The sequence below is a fragment of the Manacus vitellinus genome, unplaced genomic scaffold (assembly GCF_001715985.3).
Source record: "Manacus vitellinus isolate BGI_N305 unplaced genomic scaffold, ASM171598v3 scaffold_23_pilon, whole genome shotgun sequence".
Lineage (NCBI taxonomy): Eukaryota > Metazoa > Chordata > Aves > Passeriformes > Pipridae > Manacus > Manacus vitellinus.
The window spans coordinates 1,770,738-1,790,107 of record NW_021939718.1 but is presented as its reverse complement, the minus strand read 5'-3'; the positions used below and the strand labels follow the sequence as shown (position 1 = coordinate 1,790,107).

At 36.1% G+C, this 19,370-nt stretch overlaps 1 protein-coding gene across 16 annotated transcripts in view; it reads right to left on the bottom strand.

The window, feature by feature from the left end:
- Nucleotides 1-1,459: 1,459 nt before the first annotated feature.
- The window catches only part of MEF2C (myocyte enhancer factor 2C), a 135,907-nt gene continuing 117,996 nt past the window's right edge, over nt 1,460-19,370 (bottom strand). For 12 of the 16 annotated variants that reach the window (XM_018072816.1, XM_018072819.1, XM_018072828.1 and 9 more), the window contains 4 exons: nt 16,287-16,459; nt 13,999-14,128; nt 13,029-13,164; nt 1,460-6,214 (listed from right to left, as the gene is read on the bottom strand). In XM_018072816.1, coding sequence (XP_017928305.1) covers nt 5,893-6,214; nt 13,029-13,164; nt 13,999-14,128; nt 16,287-16,459 — 761 coding nt within the window. In that variant the 3' untranslated portion in view covers nt 1,460-5,892. The remainder of the gene's footprint in view (nt 6,215-13,028; nt 13,165-13,998; nt 14,129-16,286; nt 16,460-19,370) is intronic. The other 4 variants (XM_008921413.2, XM_018072830.1, XM_018072829.1 and 1 more) reach the window with 1 other exon arrangement.

The following is a 19,370-nucleotide window of genomic DNA, read 5'->3' as shown; positions in this document are numbered from 1 at the left end:
AATGTAGGCTTTGTGTTTGAGGAAGGGTTAGGTAGGAATGAGCCACATTGCTAAGTCTGTCTGTGCTCTTCTTTATGGGACACATGCAGCAACTGTCTCAGCACAGTTTCCCAGTTCTACAGAGATGCTATGTTGATTTTTGCTAAAGAAAACAAAAGCCCCAACTTTTTGGGGAAAGCAAACACTCTGGATGGAGAAGGTATGTGGCTTATTTATCTCTGAGCGTACACTTCACAATTAGTTTTTAGGAAGACGTGTGAGCCTGAAGTGAAGCAGCTTATTTAAAGAACTGGTGACCTCCTCTCTTCCATTGTAACACAATTTTAAGAATTGTTTATAAATACAGTTCACAGAGTTTAAAGCAAAGTAAACAGTATATTTTTGGTTATTTTTTTCTGGAGTAATAAATAACAGAACAAAGTATATAACAGATTCTATTTGCTAAGTAATTCCTTTTCCAATGCGGGTATAGCATTATCAGTAGTAATCACACAGATGATTGACTGCAGGAGGAAGGACTCCAGGATATGAATTTTCTAAGACTATTACACTTCAACTGCATTTTCAGAAATATTTTGCTTATTCTTGCCGATGATGACAAAAAAGTGATTTACTTGAAAAAAATGTATTATGTAGGAAAACCAATGACATTTAATCTTCGTTTTAGCATCCAATTACTATGCTGTGTCCAACACTGCAATACTAGAAACATTTGTCTTAAAAGAAATTGTCATGAAAAGGAACAAATAAATAACAGCACAGCTGTTTTCTTTCATAAACATCTTTAGAAACTAGGCCTTGTAATGTTATTTTTGAAATTGCCACATTCACCCGCCACATTAAGTTATTAATAGCTTGCCTGCCTCTGGCATGAAAACACATCTTGTTAAAATAAAGAGACTCTTTTATTCTTAGACTCCAAAACTATAAATATTAGTCAGTAAAAAATATTAAAAAACTCAAAAAATCCTAGAAAAAAGTCCATAAAGGCTAATAGATTAATTCTGACACAGTCCCTATACAGTTATACTGGAGAATATAGACAGAGCATAGAACCAATGATGTATTATTTTAACACAGAGTGTGCTTTTTTTTTAAGGGTTTTTGCATGGTCCTCTCCAAGGGTAGATTCACAGGACACGTATGTACAGGAGTGAGATAATGCCTGGCTTTTGGTGTTTAGTCACTAAGTCCTCTGCTAATCAGACAGAGACAGATTCAGATGGCCTCATTCCAAATGACATTGACTCCAGAGCAACAACGGAGTTTCTCTAAATTGGTGGGGGGATGTGTGCCAGAAAAAGGTGCTTAGCTTTCAAAGCAAGCACAAGTAATGGGTAGCGGGACCTTGAGGCAGCTGCTGGCAGTTAAAGTGCTGATTCTTTCACGTGTTACAGTGCAAAACAGTGAAAACTGAACACTATTTAAATTAATAAAAAAATGCACCACAGACACCGTATCACTAAGAAAGCCAGTAACTTTACTGATTTGTCTGCAAAATACAAATTATACCTTATTTCCAGCAGGAGAATCTTTTGAAATTTTCCCATTTTTGTTCACTACAGACAGCTGAATTAAGTCCCTTGAGATACACAGATGTGGTTTAACTTAGTTATAACATCTTGTCATCTAGTGGCGACAAAGTCCAGCTTATGCCGCTGTGAGCCTCTACTTTAATATTTGTTGCAAATGCTTGTATGCTCCCATTTACAAGCTATTTTGTTATCACCATTGTTTTATGGAAGCAAATCCCCATGAAAGAGAAGAAAAAAAGAAAAAAAAAGTATACAACAAACCATCTGAAGCAATCCAAGTGTAATGCCTGCAGTAATCCAGGTCTGATAATAGTTAATCCACAAAGGACTCTGGTACTGCATTTTTTATTTTAATTTTTTTTTTTTAATGACTTACTTAACTGACCTTTTTTTTGAATCAAACTGAGGTACGGATCAGTCTGAGGTATGACAAGGGAAGGCAGAAATGCAACACCTGATTATGAAAATAATCAAACAGATACTTTTGATGCAGAAAGTCTGTGGCTCAAAGCTTGGATTGCTCCACATCTTTGGTTAAAATATATTAACAAAAGCCTTTTATCACATCTACAGTCTGAAGCATTCTAACAGACACCAATGTTCCATCAGTCCTTCAAGAGACCTGTAGTGGCCAGAAATTAATGCCATATAACCGACGACATCACAGCAGATGGCACAAACAGGAACAGATGAAATATGCCATGTTTAGGCAACAGCCTTTATTGAGGTTTCAAGTGGCTTTTAAAAAATTACAAAGCATTTACCTTCCACGCAAAGTAAGAAGGAAAACAAAACAGCTGTTAGACTATAGATAAAAGAGGGTATATAGGATAACACATACAATACAAAAGGGTTGACATCCTTGAAAACAGCCCATGAGTTCTTCTATTCGTATGCTCACTTTACCTGAAAAAGATCTGAGGACAACAGATAGTTTTTATATTATTCATTAAAAATTGCTAAATTCCTCTTCTGGGAAAAATATAAGCCATTTTTGTTATAAAACGCAACTTTTGAAAGACACTGAAATGACAAAAACTTTACTGCGAATGGCTCAATGCGTACAATATACATGTTGTGCAGATAGGGTATATCATATAATTGTCACCAGCAATTAAACACTAACTGACAACACCTTTTAATAGGGGTTAGCTTAGCTATAACAATACTTGCAGATGTCCAGAATGCCACTTCAGGTGTTTGAACTTACAATTAAGAATGTTGCCTAAAACATTATATAGCATGGGTTAAGGTAAAGTAAATGTTAATACTCTTTCAGGGCTCTGCCCCAAACTCCTTAAATACAAAGGAATCACACAATAAACCCAAATTAGCTTTGCAAATACAATAAATGGTAAGGTACAGATAAAGGAACAAGAAAGGTAGACAGTTATAGTTTACAGAAAGTGACTTCACAATCAAAGTTGTGCTTCTTATCATTAGATCAGTTTGCAAATATGCATTATCCCCCACAATTTTGCCAGTATAAGTTAGTTGCCCTCTGCAGCAGGAACAAGAGGGCTGACTGGCAGTTGTTTTCACGTGATTCTGTTCTACTTGTGTTTATACAAAAATCACTGTCAGAGTTAATATAAATTGCCCAGGCAATACTTTTCACGCTACTTTCTGCTTAGTTACTTGCAGTAATATATTACACTGCATCTTCATTAAATATGATATCTTTTTTTTTTCATGCGTTGCTGAGGCAAATCGCAAGGTAAACTATTAATATGGCTATTCTTCATATATCAATAGACCAAATCCCCTTCCCCACTGACAAGTTTCTACTACAATACCAATAAAGTTGTATTTTTTTCTTGAAATGACAAGGTACATTTGTGATATATTTGCATATTTTTGACACACCAAAGTTTAAAATTCTCAGAAGAGATTATGTGTATAGATTCATCTGAAGGTGAAGAAAGTGGTTTCAAAAACAGGTCTTTTTGTGTTTTAAACTTAATCATGGGCCCCATTTGACTTTTTTTCTTTTTGTGCTTTTTTTCTTTTTGTTTTTGTTTTTTTTTTTTTTTAAACATGCGTATCTTTGTTTACCCTGCAGTTTGCTCCACGAGATAAGATAGACGCATTAGTAGCACAGTATTCTGCTTAAGGAGTTTCCAGATTATACACTAGCCCCTGCACGGCTGAGAGTGCCTGTAAGGCAGGCTTCTGTAAAGTCATGATAAGTGAAGAGCCTATGTCCTAATGCACACTGTAGTCTGATCATCATTCTCTACTACAGAGAGGTACACTCCATCATTGAGCAGTGCACAGCAACTGCACACATAGCTGGAAGAAAGAGTGTGGATTTCCCTTAACAAAATATTTTGTGTTGACATTTCACTGCCGCAGCTATATCCTTCATCATGGTGTCAGTGTATGTAGGCGAGACCTGGAAGGACTCTTGAAAAAAGGAGATATATTACAGTTTTACTATGGCACTAACATTTTGCTTAAACACTTTTCCCCTCCAACAGAAAGATTAAACTGAAACACTTGAATACACCATTTTTTCTTCTAATAAACAAGAGGGACAAAGAGGGACCTGAAGAAAATGACACGTTCCCTCTGGTCAATCTATAGTCAAAGGAACAATATGAGGCTGGACAAAATGTGGATGCCATATGCTAAAGCAAGTCCTGCTCCGGTGTAAACATACAGGGAGCGTTGCTCAACAACGTGCCCACTGTTAGATGACGTGACTGCAGAGGTCCGTGAGAACCAGGGACCTGATGGCCAACATTGGCTGTGTAAGATCAATCGACTTTGAATGATCCTCTAACTGATGATGTCTCTAGAAGTTTTATGTCTGTGAGAGAGGGGAGTAATCTTTATACAAGGCACGTTTGTGCTGATCCCTCCCTTTGCCTCTCTCTGCTGCTTCAGCACATATTCACTTGCACTCACGTAGCTGACAGCCGTTCGAGCTGCACACCCAATTCTGACAGGCAGAATACCAGCTTCATTAATGAGAAAGGGCCAAGTTACGCCACTTTGTCATTTAACCCATGGAAAACTACAAGATACGCAGGACATTAAGTAATAGAAGGGCCCTTAACTTGTACAATGCACAAAACAGCATGAAAGAACTTATCAGTATATACAATGGATCGCAGTTCACCCAAATGATTGTAAAATGCTGTATTAAAATGATTTAGGTTGTTACACCGTGGGTAAAGTCTAACTGTTTACAGATCAGTCTTTCAACAGCTGACTTTGATCTGTAAAATGTATATGCAGTAAAAGAAAACCGAAAGAAAATAGTTAAATGTGCAACTGCACAAATATAATTCCCCACTATTAAGATAACAAAAACTTTTGCTATTACCATAATTATTATATATATTAGAAAGCTATACACAAGCATGTTAATTTCACAGATTTTTTTAAAAGATTCTTAATATTTTATATAATTAGAAATACACATTTCAAAACCAAAACTTCTGCAAAGAGAAAACAGTTATCTTGGTTAGCAAAGCATGGAGTTCCTCAAGGCTTAGGGTAGTGCTTTCTATACAAAAAGTCCTTTTTTGTTTGTTTCTTCAGGACTGTTTAAAAGATTAGCAAAGCTTTCAAGGAAAAAAGAACACATTTTGGCTTAAGGAAACTACAAAAGCCACAAATGCTTTGCAAACTCTGTCTTACTTCTTAATATGAAAATAAGCAAAATGTAATGTACATATTTGTATACCTTTTTTTTTATTTAATAAGTGATGCAGACCCAGAATTTTTAAAATTAAATATATCAGCCCTCGAACTCAACATTTTTACAAGTATGGTCCTCTTTAAACGTTTTGATCCTTTTTAAATGAGTCCCATACTCTAAAAATATGCTTGCATGTTTGTGAGCATTTTCAGTATGTTAGGTGACCCAGTCTCTTTCTAGCATCAATTCATGGCCACCCAACTGCTGGGTCTGTCAAAACATCTGTACATTTTCTATATGTTGCATAACAGCTGCTTTCTCTCTCAGTAAAGATCTGCCATTTCTGGCAAATGTTTTCCTTTTGTCTATTTACATGTAAATAACGTTGAACCTGCAACATGACACTATCTATTGTAACATACATTTTGCAAGGGAGCACAACAGTGAAAAGAAGTTAGCCTTAAAATCTAGTTTGTACAAGTGTTCTGTTGTACAACTCAAGTGCTAAGCTTATCTCAGCATTTCTGTTTATCCTTATACTGCATCACTGAGGCAATTTAAAAGTACTTTTACAAAACAGAGTACCTGACTTTTTTTTTTCACACACAGCACATATAATGCATATCGACCCCTCCCCCCTCCCCCCATTAAAGTATAGCACACACACACTGCAAGAAAAAAAAAACCAACTAATAGGTAATAATGTTATCATGTTGCCCATCCTTCAGAGAGCCGCATGCGCTTGACAGAGGGGCTTTCCCTTTCGTCCGGCGAAGGTCTGGTGAGTCCAATGGGGGAGTGGAATTCGTTCCGGTGATCTTCTCGGTCACTTCCATCATAGGAACTGCTACAGCTGCTCAAACTGTCAACAGGAGATCTCCCCGCCTCATGGCGCGTGTGCTGTGGGTATCTCGATGGTGTGGTGGTACGGTCTCTAGGAGGAGAAACAGGTTCTGACTTGATGTTGAGGCTTTGAGTAGAAGGCAGGGAGAGATTTGTACTCTGAGATAAATGAGTGCTAGTGCAAGCTCTGTAGGAGGAAAGGAAACCCAGTTACAGACGGAGGAGGCATGGAGCCCCCAGATATGCACAAACACTCACACAAAACACCAGTGTAAAGGCTCGCGCAGGACAAGTGCGCACAGAGAGCATGAGGACTGTTGTAAAGGCAGAATTCACAAATTCCAGGAGATGAAAGCACCACAATGTGGTTGACTTGAGTGGGACATGACCTCAGTTTGGAAGGGCGTCTTGCTTTCAGTCTCTCTGTATCCTTTTATTTTAAAATCAAGTGTCACCACAACTTTGGCGAAGCGAGCCTTTGCACTGTTGGAACCACCTGCAGGTTTCTGTGTAACTAACGCTGTGCGTGTGTATGCACTGGCTGAGACAGGGGAGGCATGGGCTTTATGCTGGGATGAATCCAATTAAGTTGAATGCACCCAACTGCTTTTATCGCTCTTCATTTTGACATGCGACTTCAGATGCAAAACAGAAACAAAAAGAAATCTGGTCTGGTACTTTTTATACCTTTTCCTTTCAGAACAGAGTTAAAATTACTGATCCTAGCATAGACAGGAATAAAATAGCATAGACATGTGAGAATTGAGATATGATTCTACAGTTTAAATCTATGAATCTGTAATTCAATCCAGAACACTTTTGCATAAACTACCAAAGAGAAGCTGAAAAGTAGTGTCAGAGGCCTACACTGTTTGTATGTAGGAGAGACAAGCTCAGAGGATACTGGTAGCAGACAGAATACTTTTTAACTGAAACTTTTTAACTTTTTCAAGGCAAGCTGTATAATTATTCTAAGGTCTTTTTTTTTTTCCCTATGCATTTTTGTGGACAGGTAATGGTAGAGGAAAGATGAAACAAGCAGGGAGGAGAGTGAATACTGAGAACATGCATTATCTCTGGAAGAAATGAGCTCACTTGTATTGGCAAAATATTTTGTACAAAAGCACCACCTCCTGGCAAAACCTGACCTTTTGTTATTAGAATAGAGTTCTCGACATGCAAGTTCCATGTTCCAAGTTCCACTTCAGAGACCATCTGCTAGGCTGAAGTTAGTGTCTAACCCCAGAAACACAGTTTCAAGGTTTCTACTCATGAGTTTTTATTTATACATGGGGAGGAAGGCAGTAGGGGCAACAGACCACTTGGCTTCACAGGATTTTAAACCCAAAGCCATATGCAGGCATTTTAATGCAAGAAGGTGCAACCCTGGGATTTGGAAGCAATTTTTAAGCATGTAGAAGACACAGTTAAGTTTAGATGTGGTCTTTTTGTTTATTGAAATACTCCACTTTTCCTGGTATCTCATCAACTGAGAACTGAGATTAGCTTAAACAACATTTACTACTATGATGAAAGACAAAATGGATTTTTTTTCTTCTGACAGATTTAAAATAAAACTACATGGCTTCAATATTGAATGATATCAGCTGCTTTTATCAGGAATTACTGCAGTGTTTAATAATGAATGGATCCTGTTAGAAACTAAAGAGAACAGGATGCTCTACCTCCAATGGCTTTTATCTACCCTTCATTCCTATACAGATGATAGTGCCAAATCTGCAACAAGCCCTTTCATAAATTATGGAGTGCAAGAGTAATAGCACTCTCAGTAGCAAATGTAGCATTTATCGTTGTGTTTTTTTTGTAAAGAGTACATTTTCTTTGCTTTTGCTTTTGTAGATATTAAATTAACACATAGAGAACACTGTAAATATAAGACTTTGCCATTCCAACTTAGTGGAATATTCCACTCTTCCTGAAAACTTGTTAAAAAGAATCCAATAAGAATCAAATATACATTTATACCCCTTTTTTATTTTGCTTTTAATTTCCAGTGACTTAATTTTTCAGTTGCTTAGGAGATCCTAGGACTTTACCTGAGTAAACAAGCTGTCAGTTTAGCATGTATGATAAGATTACATATGATTTTAGATGCTAAGCTTATAGCTAAACCTGAAAGTCCCATTATAAAGGATGGTGGAGCCTGTGGATTTGATTTAGAAGTGTTTGATTTGAGCAAATGACATGTCACTTTGCATGCTGGGGATAACTAAAAAGCCCATGCTAGATAAAAATAACCATATTCAGTCAAATGTGTTCACATGGAACATACTTGCATTCTGTCGTGTGACAGCCCCCAACGGAATAAATCTAGAGGGATAAGCTGAATTTTCAATGAAAGATAGCTAGTATTGCTGTACTGCAATATTGCCTTTTTAACAGTGCTTCAGAAGTGAATATGAGAATGCATTTCTATAGACTTTTCTACAGACTCCTTGTGATTCACTAGCAGGGTTACATAAATACCCGGCATACAAATTGGAGGCAGTTTTATAAATCCTTCAGGTTGATTTGCATTTTGAACATTTTTTTTTTTTAAATGAACTTTAAAAAGTTTAAGAAGTCATTTTGGCAGGTCAGGACTGAATTTTTGAGGTTTAAAACAATATAAATAAATTGCAGCAATTATTTTTATTCACAATATTTTTTTTCTTTTTAAATATAGTCTTTTCCTGCTGAAACTATTTCTGAGTTTTAATATCTATTTATTGGACTGTAATTTACATTATTTCATTAACATTTTCTGAAATATTTTTCTGAGAATCTCATCTAAGCTAAAAAGGTCTCTTACAAGGGAAACCTACTGTTACACATATATGTGAATGGTGAAATAATATATATTTAGGTGCAGCCTTTAGATCCATATTCTAAACAGAGGATTGATCTCTATTTAGAATAGAAGGTCTATTATAAAAAAAGAGAATTGTGCCTGTTACAAAATGATTTAATTTCCTGTATACGTGTGTGAGTGTACAAACAGCTGCTTGCACTGATATGTATCAATGCATATTTTACACTGTTGCTTCATGTAATTACATGATTTTTGTTCAAGCATAACCTGTTTTTATCATTTCAAACCTACACTAAATTCTCTGGAAAACAAATAAGATTTGAATACAGGAAACCCACTGAGAAAATAAAGGAAATTACTTCAAATGTTTGTGTATAATTATGTGCACTCAATAGGTGCCTGGCAGTCCACTCATGTTGACATCATCACCTTTTTCCATATATTGTATGAAAATACTTCATTTCATGGGGACAATGAAGAAAATGAATGTTTTAATTTGGCACAGCAGTTCCTGTTGAGACCAGTGTAGTGAAAATGTGATGTTTATTTAGATTATGATGGGCACATGGAGAAATGCTGGTTCCTATCTGGGTTCCACATGGAAGAACTACACAGCTCTGCTGTGAGAGGTGGGGAGCACGACAGGGTGTCATGAGTTTGGAAGGGAGTTTGGTTCTCACTGATGCCAGTGAGATCAGTTCTGTGTGTGTCTCCACCTGTTTGAATCTCCAACTGGTATTGAAGCTCAGCATGCACAGGTAGAAGTGCAGGTCTGAGTAGGTGACGAGTGAGGACATGAACATGCACCAGGTAGGCTTTTCCAGGAGGAGAAAGTAGTCTATTGAAGGAAGACGGAGCCTGACATACCTACACACTTGCATCTCTAAATTAGTTTACTTTCTCATTTCATGTAATTTTTCTCCATAAATACAAGTAGTGAACCATTGAAAATTCACTGCAAAATTTAGTTATGCAACTTTAGTTACATGCTAATTTGTAGGTAGGAGAACAGAGGATATTTTTGACTTGCTAACAATGCAACCTTCCTCCCCTTTGTTTTTTCTTTAGGTAGATTTTTTTGTTGTTGTTTGGGTTTTTTAATATATATTTTTTTGGTCAAAGTAACAGCAGAATAAGAATTTCTGTGTCAAGGTATTTTGATTAGGTCTCACACATTAGGATTTACACTTTTTAAGAAGACCTTTCTAAACAAATAGTAACATGAAACTGAATCACTGGAACATCTTATTTCCAATACAGGCATAAGAATAAAAGGCTCAACCCAAAATATATGAGCTTTTTATTCAACACAAGCAGACTGGCAGAACTGATACAAATTCATTAAACATGATGTCACTGTACATAAATTTTTCAGTAAAAATGCTTCAGTGGAGGATATTTGCCCATATTTAGCTGCAGTTATTATACAAACCAAAATAATCATTGCTAAGTAATAATCTTGCTATCTAAGGGTCACAGAATAAGTCAACAGTACATATGACTTTGGAAAACTTCCATGTTTGGAAATTTGGAATTTCCATGTAATGGATTTGTGACTAAAAAATTTGAATCCTTTATTACAAAGTTTGGAATGAATTTCTCTTCTGGTTATCAGCAATTAATTTCTGTTAGACTCTTTGGTATATGTGAAACAAGCAGTAACCCTCTCTGTAAGAGACATTGAAGCAATATTCAGATCAAATCCCAAAGTCTGGGAGGGAATGATTTTCAATAGAATTTGTGTGTATCTTTTTCCAGAGGCAGACTCATTTAAAAGACCATGAAAATACCATTTTGCTTTTTAACCTAAAAAGTTGAAAAGTCTATCTTGTTTTAATGTTCCAGTTATATCCAGGCTCTACACTGTTATGCTGTTCACCAGGCTCTGCAAAATGCCAAAAGCTGCACAGACAGGGAAAATGAACCCTGTCCTCAGGTATTTGCCCTCAAGTAAACCAGCACTAGTATGGCTGTTAATTGCAGAGTCAACCTGAATTAAGAGCCAGGTTGCAGAGATCTTTTCCAATTACCTTAAAGATGGTTCTGACAATGCTGCTGAAATTGTTGGGGACTTATCTGGAGCATGCTAATACATCTAACCCTGTCCTATTCTATTACTAACCAAATTCTTCTGTCAAGCACTGCAGAAGTAGAGTTGGTTTTCACCTTTAGACTTTGGTGAAAAACAAAACCTGAAGGAGAACTAGAATGTCTCTTCTACTAACTCACCTGTTTTCCCACAGATCTTTACAGCCTACTGTTAATAACAAACATCTCACAGTTACCAAATCTGTTCAGTATAGGACCTGAGACAGCAAAGTTGTCAAAAGCTTTCTAGATGTAATTTCTCAAATATATGAGGATGACTGTAATTTTGTTTGATTTTTAAATCTTCCTGCAAATTCTAGCTCAGCTTGACACGGACTGAATATATTCTATATAATTTCAAGTTTTTCAAATAATCCAAAAGTTAGCACAGGTATTTTTGCATGCAGAACTCAGTGACTAAAATAAAGGTTTATGGTTTTCTCCAGAGATAGAAGACTTCTCCAGAACTGTCACTGAAGCAGCTTTCATAGCTGAATTCATTTACAAATCACTGAAAGAATATTAATAAAAATAGCAACTCAGAATATATTCCACAGCCACAGTCTAATGACTTTGACGTTCTGTGATATGGATTAGAAACAAATCATGATGTGTGACATATCTGAAAAGGCATGTAGTTAGTTTAGGATTTAATTTATACATTTTTTTGGTTAACCAAATAGCCTTATTACATTCTTAGGTATGCCACTGAAAACAATCAGCTTATTGTAAATTTATACATCGATATCAAATGTGAGCTTTCAATCCAAGACTTTATTTATGTCTTTAGTTGAACCTTTAGTCTGAATGCTGCCTCAGAAATGGTGCAAACTCAAAAAGAAAATAGAAGTGTAAGAGAAAGATATTAAGACTATTTCTTCCTACCTCAGCAACTACTTCAATTGTATATTTTTATATCATTAGTATCTATATATACTTATTTATATAGAAATGAGTTTTAATTTTTTTTTCCTTTGAGACACTTGTACAGCTGTCCTTAAAAGCCCAGATTGTCTGTACGTGGTAAAGATATCAGAATAAGTTACAAAAAACATTTGGATAAACTAGAAGGAGAATTTTGAAGTTTAAGCCACATTTATAGTATTAAACAGTTCCACATTATGGCAACCATCTTGAAGAAAAAATAGTGTATGTGCAAACACCTCTTTTTGAAAAAAAAAATTCAAATGCATCTGAATTAAATTACCCCTCATAAATACACTTCTGCTGTTTTCAGCTTCTATTTTTGTAATTGAAATTTTTAAAATTCAAACATGTCTACTCATACAGGCCTATGTGTGCCACACTGGTGCCTGCCTATGTTCTTACTCAATAGAAATTGAAGATATCAGAATTTTTGAAAATCATACACCTGTTCACTTCAATGAGCCAAGACATTGCATGTTCAAGCATTAGGTGATCTCTCTCTGTGAATTTTCACACTTCTAAAGATCGTGAAATGATTGAGCAGAGTGCTTCTCCAAAACTTGAATAAATGCCTCAAAATTAGCCACTAGAGGACAGGAATACCTGTCCTCCTCAACACCAGCACATCACAATGACTTTTGTGGGCTCACAGTTCTGAGGCCTAATTATGCTATTTTCTCATAGAAATAATTTCCAAAGAAATTAAACTTGAATGTCAGAGTTGAGCAGAAGGGAGTATGTGATTATTAGATTAGGTTAAGGCTTTTAATCTCAGGTCAAATAATTGTGTAATTCTTACTTGATTAAAAATATTTAGAAAAATTTCAAGTTTACTGTAAATGTTTGTGCTACAGTAACTGGAAATAAAAAGCATAAACAGCAAAATATAGCAATAGTACAGTAGGTGTTCAGCTTGGTTTTAGTATTGAAAAAAAATGCTATTCAAAGAAATAAAAACTAAAACATAGAGAATACACTATTGAGAAAATGTCATGGACACAGAGTAGCTACTTAGCAAACTTTACATTGAATATATAGTTCCAGTTTTGCAAAATGGAATTTTTACACAGAGTAAATAATGTGCTGATATGTTATCTTGACATATTTTACATTTGGAATTACTGGGGAGACTGAAGTCATTCTAGGACAGTAAAAGAAAGAAAACACTGCTTACCCCAATTGACTGAGGGCAGATGGTGGCATGTTGTGTAGGTGTTGCTGTTGCCAGCCAGTCACAGAACCAAGATGAAGAGCACTGGCTGTGTTAAACCCAGAGAGAGATGATATATCTGCACTACTCAGAGAATATTCTGGATTTGAAAACAGAAAGACAATAATTAAGAGAGAATTAAAGAGGAAGCAATTAAACAACAACTAGCATAGTAATGTTCACGTCATTTTATAAGCCTTTTAATTTTAATTACACCAATCACATTAAGTTGCAGCAGAAAAAGCAAACCTTCCTCTTCCCTGAACTCATTAACTTGGGAGCAAATAATGCACTAATAATTATTCTGTAATTTAGCAGGGCTTTACTGGGTTTGAAAGATCCAAAGCATTCTTAGACTGTATATCCACCATAACTACAGATGCACTGTCAGAAAGAATTGAAGAACATAATATTTTGGTTACAGTCTTCTTTGCAGAACCCAGCAGGAAGCCTGTTTCTGAACAGTAGCAATACACAACAGGAATTGGAATGGATCTCTGGAGGCTTCATTTCTATGCCCTCCCAGGTAACTCTGTGATAGCCCACAAAGTTACTGAACTCTGGTGTGGAGACACTGAAGCTGCTCCTTCCCACTACCCTCATGGTGTTAGGATGGTGCACTCAACCACATGAAATTACTTCTAAAGAAGACTAAGAACTGTCTTTTAAGTTACTTTTTTTAAAAAATTTTATTAAAGCCAAGGAAAGAAAGCTACCAAATCAGTCTTCCATTCAAACAAGACAGTTGACTTCAAAATAGATGTGTCTGAAGTTAGTGACAGGTACAGAATAAGCAAATGTAGTGCAAAAGCATATCAGCTATGAATTTTTCAGTTTCTCCCAAGGAACATTAGCTAATTCATTAGTACTAAGATAGACACTTGTCAGCACCTTGCTCCCTCCCCCATCCTTTGCATCCTGCATGCATACTTACCAGTACCATATGTTGTTGAGATTGCTGATGGGTATCCTCCCATCCCTTGCCCTGGTAGAGTAGGAGTTGCTACGGAAACCACTGGAGTAGCCAATGACTGAGCAGACTGGGAGTTATTTATCCTTTGATTCTTTTAAAGTAAGTAAAATAAACATATTATTGACTAGTATTAAGTCAGTTGAGTGTATTTGCTTTCTGTGTATGTTCTGAGCATGAGAAACACAGGCTGATACAAATTTCTAGAAATTAATCCTTTAACATGTGGCTTTGATGAACTCTGCCAACCCTACCATTTACAAGCCTTCAAGAGACCAGTTGTCACCATAGTAACACATTACATCAGTATCTCCTAGGTAACTGAACTTGTAAGATTGCTTTTATTGTGGGTAGAAGAACAGATCGTGAAAAACTTATGAAATATATAAGCTCAATTCCCAGTGTTTTTCTTTTCACTCAAACAGAAAAAAACCAACCACAAACAACATCAATAAAACCCACAGAGCAAAACAAAAAAAAAGGTGAAACAAAAGCCCCCAAACCCAGCTCCACTGGATTTTGAAAGTCCAGACTGCTGAACACTGAAGTCTTACCAGTAGATGGTGCTCTGACTATTTCAGAGTAGTTTTTGTCATTAAAAAAACCTTCAAGACTCCTAGGTAGCACAGCAGTTACACTTATCTTTAACTCAAGGGCATTAGATGTTGCACTGTAAAAATTACACTAGAGAATTCTAATTCTGTGAGTGGCAGGATAAAATGACCAGAGAGCCACCATAAGGCTGCACCACCTTTAACAATACAAGTTTACATGCTTTCAAAGCACCAGTAACAAGAAAGATTAATTCTAGCAGGCATAACTTGAATATGTGCAACAACTACATCTGGTCTTCTATACTGTTATATTAAAAAAATTACAATGATCTTTCTGTTCACAACATACTTATTATGGTAGTGTTTTCCATTTTATTTCAACCAACATTTCACTACATAATGAAAAAAACCTGTTTTTCTTTTCCTTGTTGTTAAGATGAGCATCATTACCACTTACCAGAAGCAGATCAACATCCTCAGACTGAATGCATAGGAAAGGAGTGTTAAAAATTAGTGAATATAAATATTTACCAGGATGCAGGTTTCTAGCTTAGGGTTTAGTTTCATCTGATAGGGGTAGCAAATTAAACACTTTCTGAGCATAGTTTGGAAAAATAACACCTCATAGATCTCTTCTTTGTCCTTCTAATGGAATGTTTGTCTCAGCTGTAGGGGCAATTTATCCATTTTTCAGCAGAAGACTTTCTCTAAGAATTCATTGTTTCTTCCACAGTCCCACTGGTTGCAGACTGTCATGCTATACCTGACCACTCACAAAATCCCCCGGGAAAATATCTGGTTTAAGGGCCTTGAAATAAATAATTTGATGCAGACAGCTTATTACCATCTTGCTTGACTTTGAGTATTGCCCTGTAGGACTATTTGGTACTTATTCGCTTAGAAGGCAGCATCACATTTATGGGGGGTTCTAGTTTGATGGTTAATTTATTTTCCATCAAGATAAAGTAACCAATTTGGAAGTCGTTTTAATAATGTCTGTTACATAATGGAAAACTGCATTTATACTGTCGCTAAAATTTATCATCAAGATACTTTTTAGATTAAGTTCACTTTAAATATTAAATCACTCACAAAAGATTTACTTGCAAACACTAACTGACTTTTGGAAGGGAACTACAAGACATGTACATGAAACCATCCCAATTCAACCTTCTAGCACAATATCTTGCATAAATTTCACTCATCCTGGTAGGAGATACCAAAATTTCATGCTTCTTTTTCTCTTGCTCTGTCTATGTACTACCTCTTATCATTACAAAATTTGGAGCTCAGAGTGCTAGAGTTCAAATTAATTTATTTACAACTAATATGCCATTTGCTGAGAGTCTGTGTGCCTAAATATTTAGGAAAAACATAAGTTAAGAATACTCAGGGTTAAATTCAGCCTTTAAAACAAATCCAGGAAAGGCTCTTTCAGCTAGTAGGAAAGAGACTGCAGAAGTTTAGACTGTGTAGGACACAGTTCCTATTTTGCAACTAACAGAAAAAAGGGAGGAAGTAAATATGACTTCAAAAAAGCAATCAAAGAGGCTCAGCCTACATTCTCAGCTTGATGTCAAACCTTAAGGGTTAGACAGAAAGACCAAACAAGCAAGAATTTAATTGCTTGATCCAGTCTTGAAATTCCCAAGTAACTCTTATCTGAAGAAAAAAAGAAAAGCTTTGAAAATGCATTACCACTGATGGCATGGTATTCTTGCTGCCAGGTGGAATAAGCACACGGAGATCTGGTTTACGGTTGTTCATTCCCAAATTCATCGGAGGTGGAGATTTTGCTTGCATATTCTTGTTCAAGTTGCCAGGTGAGACCAGCAGACCTGGTGAGTTACGGGGGTTGCCATATCCATTTCCTGTTTAGGTAATAAAAGAGAAAAAAAATAAAGAAAAAAAAAAAGGAGAGAGAAACCCCACTCCACTGTATTTCTTAAACCTCAACACTAAAAATGTGAAATAAAAAAACTCATGGTAAATACCTACGTCATGTATCTTTATAGAAAAATACAACACATGCTATATCTGGAACAATTGGTCTTCAAATGCTTTCTCTCATGGCTGCTGACAACTTAGAGGTGTGCTGAAATTAATGTTATATGACTCTGTTTACAGCACTGTGGTATATAACACATCATACTGTGCCCTTTTAGCAGCCAGCATCTGACATTTGCCTTACAAGAGAATCAGGAAAGTCAGATAATTTAAGGGCTTAAAAAAAGTCAAAGTTATTCCATGTTTTCTTGACAACTACAGAGCATCATGCCTTTCCTGACTCAGCCCTTTGTAGGTCATGATTTTGTTTTGCTTTTAAACAAAGGATGAGTACAGCAAGGCTATAATTTCCAGAAAAGGCAGTGGGAGGACTAAGAAGATTTGTAAATGCTTTTGGCTCTCTTTTACAACACTTTTTGGATCTGATTCTGTCAACACTAAAGTCAATGGGAGCAAGATCAGAACTTTATTTGGAAAATGCCACCATATCTTTCATCTTCATTTGTCTGCTGCAGGTCCCAGGAACAGTTCTGACAAGCAAATGCTTCATTTGCGTTTTTCAGAAAAGGGTTTCCTTCTGTCACCACATAGGACTGACAACTGTATTTCCATAAGGTTACTTACCTACTGTTCCACTAAAATGAGACCTTTCTAAGTCTGGAGGAAAAGATGATTTTTAGCCTAACCTTGAAATTCTGTCTGCATAGTCTCAAGAGAGATACAGAAACGGCCCAATCATAGAGCGGGAATAGAACAAAAACCAGAACAGAAAGAGAAAACTTTCACAGACAAATACCTAGCAAAAACATGCTAGGGAAGACTTACTGTTCTGTGCTCAGCTTTTGTTCATAGTTTGGGAGCTGTGACACACAACCTAGAATTTGTGTGAGAAGATGAGCTAGTGAGAGCGGCAGAGCCCTGCGGGTCAGAAACCCTGGACCTTCAAATTTCCTCTGTAATCCCAAAGTCAGCGAAGAAGAAGCATCTCACTTCCCCCCGCCCTGCCAATGTAATGGAGTTTACAGCTCTAAAGGACATAAATGGATTATGGAACTAAATTCGATAATGTCTATGAGGTGGGCATAAAAATGACAGTACATGAGAGTGATTCGCTTTTCTGGTTAAGGATAATGAAGTGGTCCAAGCATGATTAAGATTAAATCGTGTTTTTAATCCTCAAGCACATCAGTTAATTGTATTTATCAGATCAGCAAATCCACAGAAATAAAATCTGTCAAAGGCTTTTAAATACAAAAACACCACTTCAGGCTGTGGAAGACCCTGAACTGTGAACACTAGGCTTAGGATACAGGAAAATTATCAAACAGTGCTTGACTTCTGTATTTGTGATGTACCTTTAGTAACTGCTCTGGCCCGGCTTGTTTATTTGCATGCTTCTTTATTATCATGATCTCACATGCCTTTACAAAAAAATGAAAACTTAAAAGCACAAAGATCACTTCAGAGACTTTGTATTAAAATATTTTTCATAGTTAATCCTGTTGTTTATTTCCCTAATATCTTACAGTTAGTAAGATAAAATGTTAATGAAAATAAGTGTATTTTACACTTATCAAGCTATACCAGCAGAACGCTGTGGAGAATTTTCCATTTTGTGTCAGTAGGCTTTTTTTTAAAAAACAAACAATGGTCTCAACACGGATTGGTTACCTATTATACTCTAATTAATGCCATGTGTTACTAGAGGCAGTGAGATTAGAAGGGGCGTTTTGAATGTATGACAATATTTTGTGCTAGAAACCACAGAGCCTTTTAAAAATTCATCTTTTACAAACTGAATACTAAAAAAGTAATATGTTGAGAAGTGATCAACAGGAGGAACTGAAGCAAAAGTAGATTTTCTCTGGTGTTGGTTTCATACAGGACATATTTACCAGCAGGACGTAAAACTCCCTGTTAAATCTGTCATATGATGAGGATTTGTTCATAGAGTGACAATGAAAGTCTTTGAAGCAGATATATAGCAAAACAGAATGCACTGTACTCTATATGTTTGTTTGTAATTGTGATTTTTGGAGAATAAAACCTCTTACAAGAAGAACTCCCATTTTCTACATAAGATTTACTTAATTTAATTCACTATTAAACACTAAGAGACAGAATGCTTCTGCACAAACCTTAACTCTTCAGAAACTTTCATCTGACCTTTATTTTATTTACCTACTGATGTCAAATAGTTTGAACAGTGACATTTCTTACATTTATATCTAAAAGCATCAAATTCTTTTAAAGAACTACTTCAGTCTTCTCTTTACCAGGAGATTTCTGCTGTTCATGGCATATTATGCCATCTAGCATTTTGGAGCCATGTAATAACCATTCCTCTTTCCAGTCACCAAATTGTTATTCTTCTGGTATAATGAGGATTCAGGAATGTAAGACTGTGGACCTTAAACCAGTGATACAGAAACCCATCATTTGGAAATCAATGATGAATGCATGCATGTTGTTTACAGTTAAGAAGAGTCTGCATTTAAACCAGCTCCTTAAACTGTATCCTTTTAACTCAAGAGGGCTGTGGCCTGCTCTGAGGCAGTTGTCCCACCTTCAGAAAAACTGACTGAACAGAATAGCCTCATTTACATTCAGAGGCAATAAAAAAAGTATAAGACTTCTAATGTACAAATTAAATCTTCATTCATCCTATACTTTAAAATTACACTTTGCCTGGACAATTATCAATTTAGATGTGACTCTATGCAGAACATCGCATTTCACTATCCACTTGAAAGCGCAAAAATTATATGTCGTGGA